At 37.2% G+C, this 14,623-nt stretch overlaps 1 protein-coding gene across 1 annotated transcript; it reads left to right on the top strand.

Annotated features, from left to right (window-relative positions):
* Positions 1 to 566: 566 nt before the first annotated feature.
* Positions 567 to 14,123, top strand: ATG10 (autophagocytosis-associated family protein). Its single transcript, XM_089137721.1, is given in 7 exon segments — positions 567 to 773; positions 885 to 935; positions 1,021 to 1,098; positions 1,300 to 1,399; positions 6,635 to 6,732; positions 11,676 to 11,910; positions 11,913 to 14,123. Coding segments are annotated over 7 exon segments (759 nt in total). The 5' UTR covers positions 567 to 620; the 3' UTR covers positions 11,957 to 14,123.
* The last annotated feature ends 500 nt before the right edge of the window (positions 14,124 to 14,623 follow it).

Genomic DNA, 14,623 nt, shown 5'->3' with positions numbered 1-14,623 from the left:
ACCGGGGTCGAGGGTCGGACCAGGTATGAACCCGGTCTGATCATAAACTCTCCATATCAAATCAATAAAATTTTTTAGCCAAAATTAGCTTGGGGTTTTAGAAAAATACTTAACGATAAAAGTTAAATTTAATCGAAAAAGTTAACAGAGGGGAGATGTTTGATATATTTGCTAGGTAAGAGGGGAGCTGTAATATTATCCAACTAAAAAGGGATGTAAGTGCTATTTATCCAACTAAGAAGGGAGATAGTTTTATTATGGGGTGTTACCATATTAGCTAGCTGAGCTAAACTTATTAATGATACTTAACTGTCTCTAGCTGATCTAAACTTAATGATATTTAACTATGTTATCCTTTAGATGTAAAAGATGTGTGATTGCCATCTCATTAAAACTACTTTTCTATTTTGTTTTTAAAAGTAAAACTACTTTTAGGTGTAAAAAAAAAGAAGTATGCTGCCAACTCAGTGAAACTAATTTAGTTGTAAAATTAAAAACTATACAATTTTTTGAGTCACGTGGCGGATGTTAGGGTTTACTTCTTACGAAATTCGTCTAGCACTCACCCCATTTTTGTGATAATTATATCCTCTGTTCTGTAGCAGTTACTTGAGAAAACAATGAATATCTCCTCTTGGAATGGAACTCTCTCGTCTGCTGATTTTTATTCTGCTGCAATAACTCTCTCTGAGAAATGGAAACAAATGAAACCTGCCCTTCCGTCTTGGAATTGGGTTCCTTTACCAAGATCACCTTGGGTTGCTGCTCATGAAGTAAGTTGATCCTGAATGTTTGTTAAATTCTTTTATCAGCTGTTTTTTCTTCTGGGAATAACTCTAATAACCCGCTCTCTCCTCCCCCCTTGGGATGTTCTTGCTTTTCAGGCTGATGGATACTTATCTCTAGAAAATTTTTGTATTATCAAATCTGATGAGGTTGGGTCTCTTACATGCTCTTTGAAATGATTATCAATTTCTGTTAGAGTTTGAATAATGTTATCGACTTTTACAACCTCTGTAGGAATTTAATGATGAAGGGATTTGTAAAGAGGATTCTAACGACCCTGCAACTGAAGAGCCAATTGATGATGCTACATTGGTATTACTTTTTTCCTCCAAAAGCTCTGAATTTATTAAACAGAAGAAGATAACCTTTTAGAAATAACGAATGATATACTAGCCAACGGTTTTATTAATAATGACATAGGAAATCAGAAGACAGAATGAATTTGGTAGTATTCTGGTATGTTTAACGTACTTTGAATTGCTGAATGACTATATTCTTAGTTTTGGCTGTTAGGTTCAGAGCTATGATGAGGAAATGCATTACTATGATTTCCATATTGTTCACAGTGCTTCATATAGAGTTCCAGTGCTCTATTTTCGTGCTTACTTCTCTGGTATGTATTTCTGTTTCCAATCATGTATGGCTTAAATGGAACAAATCCATGATTTCAAAATCCAAAACTTGTAGATTTGATCTGTCAGTTATAAAAAATGATCTAGGCCCTACAAGACAGTTCACATTTTCAAATAAATACACCTGCTGGAAATTTTCATGGAAATGTACTACAACTATTATTACGAATATAATTAAACAAATGCATGCAATACTTATTTGTCTTCATGCTTAAATCAACAGGCTTTTTTGTGAAAAGTTCTCTATTTTTCTTCACCTCTTAAAACTTTTAAGACTCAATCGAACTTCCCAACCTATTTTTTTCAGAAACAGGTTAGTATGGAAGGGATGAATCCTTTTCCATTCATATGGGACAAGGATTAAGGAGTGTAGCCACTTTCCTCTGTCCGTCTACTGGCTTTCTGGCTTGGTCAGATATCTGTGCTATGGTCCGTATCGGCCCTATTTCATATTCAACTCCTCCCCTGCTTTAAGCTAATGTGGCTTGTCTTTCCTCCCTAAACAAAAATGATCTCCATGAGGAATTGGAATATGGTAGCCTGGCGAGAATCGATTGGTAATCTCCTTATCTTCAAGTAAATGGATAATCAAGTGGTCAAATGGAAAAATATATAAAATCAGGATTCTTACCAGTTTGACTGCTAAAGAAAAAAAGGAATTTAAATGATGAAAATTAGAAGAAAGTATACCAATGGCACAAGTTGGTGTTTCATTGCTCAAGTAGTAGTGCCTCCACTGTATTAGAAATTTTGACTTTCCACATTACTTCTTTGACCTTCTTCTGTTTTTGCTTCATTCACTAGAGCTGTCTTCACTGTCAGTCTTTCCCTGGAAAGGACATTCTGACCTTAAGTGTTCAATTCCTCCACAATTGAAGCAGTTGAGGTGGTAGCTTCCATTTATACACCCCTTTCCTCTTTGTAGGCTTTTGACAAAGGTGACTTCAATTTATTTACTCTAACTTCATTTTTCTGACTCTGTTTACTGTGTGACGCTTCTGTGCTTTGAAGGCATCCACTTTGTCTCTGGGTTTGGTTTTACCAATATTCATCTCATAGGTTAGCAGGGAGCCATGCATCTCATACATGCTAAACTCATCCAGATCTTTGGCATCTTCATGGTTAAGACTTTGGAATTGATGCTGAGAGGTAGGTTTCTGAAGATCACCATTGCAATTATTGAGTCCTTGATCTCTTCTTCTTGGTCCCTGATTGCGCTGACTACTGTGTTAATGTCACCATGGAGCCATCAATGCTTTTGATCATCATAATTCATGGCCGTTCTTAACCATAGTTTTGACAAGTTCACTGTCCACAAGTCCATGCATAATGATATTCTATACCTCTTTAAGGGGTTCAGAAATTTCTTCTTTTCGTCAGCATCCGGCACATCAAATCCTAACTGCATGCTGACCTTTTGGAATACATAGGTGGCCCCTATCAAACATTAGAGCCTTGAGGGTGGATGATCCTTACCTGAAGCTATCTGTGTTCAGTTTGATCTGCCTAAACTTATTAACTTAGCAGAATGAAGCTTTGCTTCCGATTGTCAAACTTAGGCTGTCACTGTGAAAAGGTGAGTTGGTGCTTTCAAAAATTTTAATGCCAAGAGTGCGTGATCTCACACATTGCGATGGCATACATTTACTACACCTACACCACTGCAAGACAAACCACAAAAGTATGTACTTGACATTATATGTGGTTTACTAGGGTCAGAATGTTCAAAAATGATTGTTTAGACTGCATCTCCAGTCCAACCACAAAGCAAAAATGACGTTAGCTATCAAGGGATCTTGTATGTTCTCCAAGTCTGGCAGCTACAATGAAATGTAACCACAAGCAAGTTTAGAAGGCATCTTTTTGGCATTACACGTCTGAAAATATGACTAGCTATAAAGAAATCTGTGTCCGTAGTAATTGTGTGGTCTTATCTAACCTTTTACCTGTACCAAAAAAACCAATCCTGTATCCTTATGTGACTCACTTTTTGGACATTGTAAATAGGGGTCTCCAGCTATTAGTCTATCTAGATTAGGACTCGGCATATCTAGATTAGGACTCGGCATGTAAGGAATATCTTATGGCCGGTTCTTCGAATGAACTCTATGTTGTATAATATTTAGCCCTATCTAATTTAAAATTACCTTTTTGCTGATCCCACAAAAAAAGAAAAAGAAAAAAAAAGACTTTAGCTGTACCCATTGGAGGAAGTACTAGTCCCCACTTTATATGGTACCTATCATAGATGAGAGACGATCCTTGATTTATGTGTATGTTGTATGATGTTTAGCCCTATCTAATTTAAAATTACCTTTTTGCTTATTTAAAAAAAAAAAATACGGACCTTAGCAGTACCCATTGGAGGGAGTACTGGTCTCCAGTTTATATGGTACCTATCATAGATGACAGACAATTCTTGATTTATGTAGCTATTACTAAAAGGAAGCATCAGCCCTCTAGCTTTATGTGGCAATGCCTATAGGAGCTACAACCCTGTACTAAGCTTCCTTATGGTGGCTATTAAAATACAAATTACATGGCAGATATGCAAATACCCTATCTAAGTGCAAAACTCCAATTGTGACATTTTGTTAAATATCTTCCTACCATACAAGTCGCAAATACTTATGTAAGTCTGAACATTGAGATTGTCTAAAACAAATGATTTATCTATCACATTTTCTACCTCTAGTCACAAGCATTACCTCAATCATCGTTCTTGAACCAGTAGAACTCTCATTGTGTCCAGAGGCCTTAGGCTTGTTGGCTTTTCCTTCTCTCAATCTGTGACACATTCTTGATGAATTTGAAGAATTGAGTCCTCACAATGGATGGTCAATGTATGTCTTTAAAGACATCTTTGGAGCTTTGATCATCATTCTTGAACCAGTGGGAACTCTCATTGTGTCTTCTCCGCAAACCTTGGGCTTGTGAGCAAGCTCTTCTCCATCCTTCTTTCAATCCTCGGTGCACACTTGATGAATTTAAAGAATCATCCTCACAATGGATGGTCAATATGTGGCTTTTACGAGCTCATCTATACTTTTCTCTTGGAGAAACTGCTTTTTCTCTTCTCGAGTGGTGTTTTTCTCACTTTTCTCTTGTATGGTCCAAAGTCCTTTGAATAGCCAAAGATGACTTAACCAAGTTGGTTTGCTGCATTCAGTTCTTGATGAAGCTTGCTTGATTTTGAGTGTGTGTTGACCGATCAGTCAACAACCCTTAGTGTTAAATAGAGACCAGTAAAGGGTCAAATTTGTCAGTCATGAAAAAAGACTTATCTGACTTTGAATTTGGGAAGTTGCACTGGATGCTGAAACCTGGTTAACTTGGACTTCTCCTCATTTGGCCTTAATTTGACCTCTGCAATCCATCCATAACCATCACATTTTGCCTTAGGTGAGTGTGTCGCTGATGTAAATCAGGTCTAGGGCAAAGGGCTATTTTGGTAATTTCCCTAGACTTAGGGTTTGCCCAGGTAACTCCAGCAAAAGGGGAAAAAGTTGTAGGGTTTCTAAGGTAATTTAGAGCCTGCTGAAACTGAATTCCAGATCTGAAACCTATTGTAATTAGAATTCCAGATTTGAAATTTGAATTCCAATGCCAAATTAGGGTTTTGGTTAGGGTTGGGGAAGGGGGAAGGGCAGTTCTGCAGTAAGGTTGCTACTGTTCTGCAGTTCAGAATCTAGGATAAGTGGACAAAGGGCTAAGATGTTAGGAAACTTAGGCTTTTTCTTGAATTTAAAAATTCTGCAAAACTTCTTGAAGAAGATGAAGTGCAGGATTTTTCAAAGTCAAGAAAACTCAACAGATTAGGGAAAATAATGTTAGGACTATATCCAAGTACTAGGGGTGACCAAAGGTGAAGGGAAAAGGGGGTAATGGGGCTGGGGTTTGGGATCTGCAGGGGAAGGGGCTCCAAGGGTGCAGTGGGTAAGAGAGAGGGGTGGGAAACCTGCAGGTGCTGAGGGAAGTAGGGGAAGGGGCTGGGGAAGTCGTGGGGCTTAGGGGAGTGGCTTATGGTAGTCGTGGGGGTTGGGGAATGCTGCTGCTAAGGTACAGAAGCAAAGGGGAGGGGATTCTAGGGCTGCGCAAGCAAGGAAAGGGGTGGAGAGGGAATGTGGACGAGGCGAGGAAGGCAGGGAAGGGTGGGGAATGGTGCTGAACTTGCTCATCTGCTGAGTTTGGATGCTGTATGGCTTTGATGATTACTTATGCTCTGCTGTATTGAAGAAGATGAAATAAAAACTTGAACAAAGCACTCAACCAAGGCCTACCCAACGAGGAGACCCGGTCCTTCACTCAACCAAATTTATTAATCATTAAAACTGAATACTACAATGCAAAAAGCCTAAAATAGAAGACTCGACGGGGGTTGGGAATCCCTAATAGATAAGGATCCCAAGTCTAGACTACCACACTCAGAAGGGAATCAAATTACTGCATGTACACAACTCTAGGATTGACATCCTGTAACGACACCTGACTTGGGACTTTGGCTAATGCTTCCAAATAAAAAATAACTCTATAAGATAAGAATTCCTTTGGATAAGGAATCTTATCTTATCCACAACTAACTTTCTTTTAAAGGAATTGGACTCTTCATAATTCAAAATTGACTAACACAGATAGAAAAACAAAAGTAGATTCATGACCCTTGGATTGAGGGGATCCTATCAGACCCATATTGAGCCCTAAGGGGGGGGCTGGAAAATGACCAATACCGGCATTTGGCCAGCTTGCGTTGGCCATTTGGATGTGGATTTTGGGACCCGATTATGGGAGGTCCTCTTGTTCACATCAGTTGCCTTCGTATTGTCGACATACATAGTGTATGTATTGTTTTCATCACTATGTATAGAAGGTTACTGCAAGGTAACTGAGATTCTATATACTCTCTTATTAGATGTCAGTATCATCCTAATTCAGGTTCTTTTGATAACCTGAGATCCTTTATGTTTGAACTCAGAAATCTGTCTGTAGGGGTTTAAACTGTTATTGAACTACCAAAGTGCAACGACACTTTTTTCCCTTTATTTTATGGGAAGAACTTTATGACCGTGATTTCAATGTATGATAAGTTACATACATAAAGCATGCTTTCACGCTTTATGGGTCTAAGCAAAAATATAAAGCATGTTTTCAGATTGTATGTACCATCAGTCATTGCACACTGAGGCTCTTATTTTCCTCTCTTGGTGTCTTCCATGCAGATGGAAGATTTTTGTCATTAGATGATGTTCGAAGAGACCTTCCTTGCAGCTCCTTGAAAATCTTAGAGGAATCCAAATGGACTTTCATCACTACAGAGGTAAATTTTCCTTGCACCAGATTATATTGAAACCCCCAGCACCTCTCCCCCGACCCCAAAACTAAACCCCCCCCCCCCCCCAAAAAAAAAAAAAAAAAAAAACAGAAGAAAAAAAAAATTGAACACCAGAAAAGTATGCTTTTTAATTATATATATGTTGGGTTCGTTAGTTTTCTAAATGTGAAGAATGATGGGAAAAGGTTCATTAAATTCTAGATTTATTACTATTCAACATGGTCCGAGTGCCTGACTGATAAGTGATAACATGTATTTTATCAGTCATGGGTGATATGGCTATGTCAAAATTTTCTCATTCAGCACTTTACTCATCATTGCAATTTGTTTTTGCTTGAGATATGGATATAACTTCTGTTGGATTGGAGATATGGATCTTTTATAGTTTTTATTTTGGTGCTACCTTTTATAGTTTCTATTTTGGTGCTGCACTTTCTATTTTCTGTAGTTTCCTTATTTTTCCTTTCGTTCTATTTTTTGTGAACAGATATTTGGACTGAATATTCTGTCTTGAAATATTTCTTTGGGTAAATATCACTTACCTCCCCTCTTAGCTGGACAAATAGCACTTACACCCCCTCTTAGCTGGATAATATCACTTACCTCCCCTCTTACCTAGCAAATATATCAAACACCTCCCCTCTGTTTACTTTCTTGGTTAAATTTAACTTTTACCGTTAAATATTTTTCTAAAACCCCAAACTACCCTTGGCTAAATTTTTTTTTTTAATCCTGAATTATCATAATCACCCTAACAGTTAAAATACTAAATTACCCTCAATTAAAATAATTATTAAAAACCAAAACACCATAGTTGAAACCTAAATTATCTTTAATTATTAAAAGCCCAATGTACCCTTTTTTTTTTAATTATCAAACACGTACTACTATCAAGTAAAATTAAAAAAACAATTAAAAAAAAAAGGTATTTTGATAAAATTAAACACGTACTACTATTTTGGGTTTTTTTTTTAAATTTTTTATCAACATACCTTTTTTTTAATTGGATTTTTAATTTTACTTGATAGTAGTACGTGTTTTTTTTAAATTATTTGATAAATTAAAAAAAAAAAGAAAAGGGTTTCGTTGGGTTTTAAATAATTAAAGATAATTTGGGTTTTAACTATAATGTTTTAGTTTTTAACAATTATACTAATTGAGGGTAATTTAGTATTTTAACTGTTAGGGTGATTATGATAATTTAGGGTTTAAAATAAAAAAATATTTTTAGCTAAGGGTAGTATGGGGTTTTAGAAAAATATTTAACAGTAAAAGTTAAATTTAACCGAGAAAGTAAACAGAGGGGAGGTGTTTGATATATTTGCTAGATAAGAGGGGAGGTAAGTGATATTATCCAGCTAAGAGGGGGTGTAAGTGCTATTTGTCCAGCTAAGAGGGGAGGTAAGTGATATTTACCCTATTTCTTTCTATTTTAGTGAACATAATATTTTGTCCTAGTTTATTGTAATTGCAGCCTATAAATAAAGTTGCCTATGTTTCTAGGAGATCTATGATTGCAAGGAGTTATCCTATCTCTGTTAGTTCATTCTTCTTCTTCTTTGCTTCTTTCTTCATTCTAGATTCTGGTTTGACTCTTAGACTTTGGTTTCTGATATGGTATCAGAGCACTAATCTGAAACTTGGGTTGCCTTTTTTCACCTGCTGGTTCGAGAATACTTTCAAGGTTTTCCTGTTTGTTGTGAAACCCTAGTACATGTAAGAAGAAGAACTAGGGGTTGGATGAAGATTGATAAATCTAGATAATGAATTGCGGCTGATGTCGGTTCATCCTGTCCACAGCGTCAATGGCTGCTCTTATTTTTTGTTTGTACGTATGGATTTTGAGTTGTTGAACAGAGTTTCTGGATTGAAGGATCTATGTTCTGAATCGATTGATTATGTTATTTAATCTGCTATTTGGGTTTCACATCATTGATAGCATAACAGCTGCCACTAGTTCCAACATCAGTCCAGGAGTTGATGACTTGATTATTGCATTTCCAGTTTTGGCTGACATCCTTTCCTTCTTTCGAGGAATTTTTGGCTTTTTGCTCAATCTTACTTTTCCAATTCCACTGATTGTCTACTGCATTCAAGAGAATATTGGATTGCAATTCTGGTTGATTGGGGGTTGGGGGGGGGGGGAAGGTGTATATATATATATATATATATGGTTCTCGTTTGCTGGTTTGATATGGTGCAGCTATTTTTTCAAAGCTGCTGCTGGTGTTCAAATCAATGCTACCATTTTTTATTGCGGCCTACTTATCTTTTTGGCTTCTGCTGCTAGCCTGTAAATTTACAAGGCAGCATGGCCGTGATATTGTCCTCCATAATATTCTGCTTTAATTTTCCTTTTGTAGTTGGTTGCTTTCCTGATTAAGGTTTGAAAAAAACGATTTGGTTTCCTTTAACTTCAAATCTATTTCCTATTATTACTCCTCCACATAGCCACTCATCCCATTTTAAAATGCTCAACCTATTTTTCTTCTTTCCAGCATTAGTTCTCTTTTCCCAGCATTAGTTCTCTTTCTTTCTTTATTTAATATGTTTCTCATGACTTGGTCACCGCTTATGTATAGAAAACTTATGTTATGACGTTTCCTTCTATTTTGCGATTATTCTGCATGGTGGATCCCTGTGGCCAAAATTATAGAATTGCCATTAAGCGTATTTTATATGGTGGATTTCTCTTTGCATTCAGAATCCACAGAATTGGCATTGGGACTATTTTGCTTGGTAGATGGATTTTTATTTGTGGCAGCAGCCAGCGGCTGCTGCCGACGGTCGTGATCTTGCCACCTCAACAAAGTATAATCGTGTGGTTAAGATTTTATTGTGAGAATTAGGTACATGTCGTTTTCAATTTTCATTTTAAAGGGTTTAATTTTATTAATTTACAACTCAAGTCCAAAGCCAAAAGTGAAAAATAAAGAACACCAGGGGGGAGGGAGAAACGGACACCACACCGAAGGAAGGCACTCGCTCGTTCTGAAACTGTAACCGAAAAAAAAAAAAAAAAAAAAAAAAAAGGGAAAAAAAAAAACAGAAAAGAAAAAAACAACACAAGAACAAGGAAGGAGGAAAGCAGACAACAACAAGAAAAGAAAAAGAAGAAAGCACACCAGGAGAGAGAGGTCACGGGAAATGAGGGACAGCGAAATTAAAAATAACCTAAAATGAAAATAAAACAACAAATGACCACACGATTAACTGGAGGTGGCAGGCGCGCCAGTGCTGCAATAACCTTGGTAGATCCCTCTGTGGTCAGAATTTACAGGATTGCCATTGGGTTTATATATGAACTATTTTATTTGGTGGACTCCTATTATTTCAGCTTGAAAATCTAATTTTTTGAAGATTGCCAGTTGTATGGCCATTATTTTTATGGTGAAAGATGCATTGGTAATTATTGAATCTAGTCATAGTGCTATTTTTGGTTATTATTTTATCTAGCTCACATGTAATGCTACACGTGAGGGGGAGATTGGAGACTTATTCTATATCTACTCAAGATTTGTTGAAAAGTATTATTTGTGAGTATTTTTATCCTCCTAAGATGGTATTCTATACCTTTTACCTACGGGGTCCATAGTAACCTATACTACCTTTATACCTACTTGGTTTGCAATTACCCATCCTCTCTTTTGCCTACTTGGTCCATACTAGCCCATGTGGCTTTTTTCTACCTACTTGCAGTAACCCTTTACTGTCTTTTACCTGCCTACTTGGTCTGCAGTAATCCATATCAACCTTTGTGGCTCCGTAGTAACTTACTACCCATACTTTTACTTACTAGTTGCCTTCTCTCAAAGAGTTTATATTCAACTTTGGGTTGCACATTTTATTTTATTGCGTGGAGAATCCTTCCTACTACTAGCATTATTTGGATAGTGTCATTGATGCTGCTATACTTATGGGTATGGTTCATCTTCAATACAGCCTATTGTTTTCATTGTTTGATGGTTCATTTGACATGAAGATTGTTAACTGGTGAAGTTCTCTCGGGTTGTTGGCTTGTGTTCAAGATTGATGAAGGTTTTTTAATATATGTTCTTGTTATTCCAAGCTGGAGCATGGGAGATTTGCATGCTCTAGCTTGAGAGGGAGTGTTAATATTTGCATGAAATATGGATACAGCTACTGCTGAATCAAAGATTTGGATCTTATGTAGTTTCTATTTTGTTGCTTTCTATAGTTTCTATTTTTTTTATTTTTTGTAGTTTCCTTTTTCCTTGTTTTCTATTTTTTGTGAACAGAATTGGACTGAATATTCTGTCTTGATCTCTTGTAATATTTGTTTCTATTTTAATGGAAGAATATTCTCTCCAAGTATGTTGTAATTGCAGCCTATAAATAAAGTGGCCTGTGATTTTGGGGCATCTATCCAGAATTGCAGGGAGTTATCCTATCTTTTCTGGTCCTTTCTTCTTCGTCTTTGCTTCTTTCTTCATTTTAGATTCTGGTTTGACTCTTAAGGAGTTTGGTTTCTAACACAATTCAATCAAGCCATACTGGTTGTGAAAAAAGAGAAGTTCTTTTCTGAAAGTATGTAGGAGATTGCAATAAGCGTAATTACATTTGACATTCTTAGATTAAAATAGACTTTAACAGCTGAGGATGCATTGATATTTGCTACTGATTTTTTTTTTTTTTTTGTTTTTGCCGTGCGTGCGGGGGGGGGAATCTTCTTGGCTTAGGGCCTATAGGCTGAATCTTAGATGTGTTATTCTAGATTGTGGTATATTGAAAAGAAAAAAAATCTAATATTTTTCTTAATATAGTTCCTCATAGTCTTCAGGAAAAATGCAATTTATTGTGAAATTTCCTCTCTCTGTTGATTTTATTGGCACTAAGAGAACAAGTAATGAAGTTTGAGGGCAATGCTAAGTTGGAACTCTAACTCTAATTTTCTCATGGAAATGTAGGAACATCCATACTTGAACAGGCCATGGTATACACTGCATCCATGTGGGACCAGTGAATGGATGAAGCTATTGTTTCTTGGGGACAATTTACTAAGCAAAGAAAAGAACGCTATCCGCCTATATTTGGTGTCCTGGCTGTCAGTCGTCGGTCAGGTGGTTGGTCTACGAATTCCCCTTGGGATGCTTAGTAACTCTTTCCAGTTGAACCCTTCATCTTCTGTTGTTAATGATTCATCTCCTATGAAACCGTAGATGGGATTGTGCAAAGTTCTCTTTGTTGAGAAGTTTCAGACTCAACCCCAATTTAACAGTTTTTGCATTGATGTGAATAGGGAAAGTGCAGTGTCTCTGGGGAGATGATGCTCATGCAAACACCCACCTTTGGAACTGTTTTTAACCATTATTTCCTGCAAGATATCTGGGAAAAGTTCCATAGGATTATGACTGTTCCTTGACTTCATTGAATTTGATTGGAGGGTGGGGTTTGTTTATTCTTTTTCTTTTCGTTCCTTTTTTTCCTGTAATCAAGGAGGTTAGACGCAATTTCTTTTCTTAGTTTCCCCCCTATACGGTCCATCCTTCCTTTCCTCTCCTACTCCTCTGGCTTGACTTCCCCCTTCATTCATTCCCTTGTGCATATGAGATCCATGTCCTCTGCATTCTTGTCTTCCATCAATTATATGATGGTTAATATCACCCTTTCCCGGATCTGGATCAGGTTCAATGTTCAGAAATTATGGGATACTTTTTGGTTAGATTCTCTTTGTTTCTCCAATGTTCTTGGGCCTCCTAATTTTCTCTTCAAATTGACAGAAGTCATTGGCAGTTGGTTGGAAGGCATTACCTCCATTGGCAAATCTTTCATTCTTTTGGACCTTATAACATTGTCTTCGTTGTTAATTATTTCCATTGTATCTGATAGATAGTGTCTTGAACTCGCATTGTCTCCTCCAATTCTGTTCCCAGCATGACTGGAGTTTTCCCCATGGTCACCATCTTTAGCTTGTTCTTTTGCTTCTACATCTCCTACAACATTACCACCCACAAGATAATGCAACAGAACTTTCATGTTCAATCCTAGGGCCCCATCTGTTACATCAGTAATGGGATGAGCTTATAATCACCAAGTAATTGATGCTCATGGAGGAAGTTTTCTTGTTTGTGTGCTTCATCATTCTTCTCATCACTGGATGCTGGGAGATCATCCTATGGTTCCACAACAGAAGCTGAGTAGGCCATGCTTTTGAAGGCCTTGACTAGCTTGGGAACTCCATCTGCCTCATCTGTAATTCTTTCTGGCTCGTTGCATGCAACTTTAATGAAGGAAAATAAGTTATTTGACAAGCCACTGGTATTGATTGTTCTCTCCGAGTCATCACCACCATTATCCATGGTGAAAGTTTCTTCATTTCTGGATGACCTGTTTATGTAAGTTGCTCTGCTGGAAATTCTTACCTCTCCTTTTTGACTGTCATCTGGCTTTAAGACTAGCTCCTCTTGCAGTTCCATGAACTTTAATAAGTGCAGACTCTTCAGATCAGATGATTTTTTCTTAGGGAAAGCAGTAAAGGGCAGTGATTGTTTTCTTCTCCCTATCCATGCCAGTGGGTTTAAGAAAGATAAGGAAGTAAACCTTCCTGTAAGTGTTGCAAGGAGGTTTAAATGAGGGGTTCGTGGGGCTTGATGTGTGGACAAATATTTGTGCCTTCTGTAATTGGTTCATGGATTATAGTGCAGTTGAGTGGCCATTGGAACTGTTTGATATTTTGCTAAAATCTTCTGAGTATTTGAAAATTCTCGTTCATGTGAATATTATTGGGAGGCAGTGCACTCTGATACATTTAGCCTCTTATCTGGCTATTAAGGGTGTTTTTCTTTTCCTTGGGGTTTTCTTGTGCTGTCAGAACATTAAACGGTTGAACTGTGATAAATCGGTTCTTTTTCCTGTGCCCAAAGAATGAACCAGCTTAAATCTCACTCAAAAAATTGGTTTTGAAAGACACCTAATATCTGTTCTCCAGATTCTAAAACAAATTTAACCAAAGTGAAATGCTAGCACGTTATTGATTCTAAGGTTTCTCTTGTTTATCTGTTAGGAAAATTGGCGCAAATCACCACTCTGACAGTTCAAATCCAAACCTGAAGGAACCCTTCTCTTTCATCTTTCTCATCCAATTCTCACTCCGCTTTTCTATTGATAATCAATCTGTTGATTTAATTGTTGGTTAGTAGTATAGTGCTCAATGATTTCATCCAACTGATCATATTTGATATAATCATCTAATTCTGGATGAAATTTTACAATGCCTGTTAAAAAAAAAAAGAGTATTGATTTCATATGTTGAATATTTAGGTTGGGGCTGAAGCATATGTTAGTACGTTTATGATCAATGCTTGATTTCAGGGTTCAGATTGCAGAAAATCTGGATTTACAAAGCTATGGGTGAAGGAAGATCAGTAGAGAGCAGGAGAGTGAAATATAAGAATGGCTCTTGGGTTATTAATTTTTTTTTTTGGTAAACAACAGATTTATTCCAACCGGGCAAGGAGTGGGGAGGAACAAAGTTTCACCAAACACAAAGTGGAAGACGGCCATTCTTTCGGGCCCGAAACCGAAAGGGCCTTCCTGGCTAAGAGATCAACTATTACATTAGATCTCCTATGGATATGGGCAGGGATACAGTGAATGAAGTTATCCATTAAGTAATGAATATCTTGGATCAATGGCTCCACTACCAATGGGGGTTAAATCTCACCTTCAAGATACCTGATTAGCTGTTTACAGTCAGATTCAATAAGAATCGACTCATAACCACTTGCAAGCGCCTCCAATAATCCTGCTCTAAAAGCAATAATTTCTCCTTCTTCAGCTGAATTATAATGTCCCGGTATCGATGAAGCACCCAGAAGTTTGCCTTCAGCATCTCGGATAATGATGCCGGCCCCAC

Source organism: Hakea prostrata, chromosome 10 (genome assembly GCF_041222555.1).
Source record: "Hakea prostrata isolate BN-2017 chromosome 10, UWA_Hpros_2, whole genome shotgun sequence".
In the NCBI taxonomy this organism is placed as follows: Eukaryota; Viridiplantae; Streptophyta; class Magnoliopsida; order Proteales; family Proteaceae; genus Hakea; species Hakea prostrata.
This window is presented reverse-complemented; position numbering and strand designations above follow the sequence as displayed.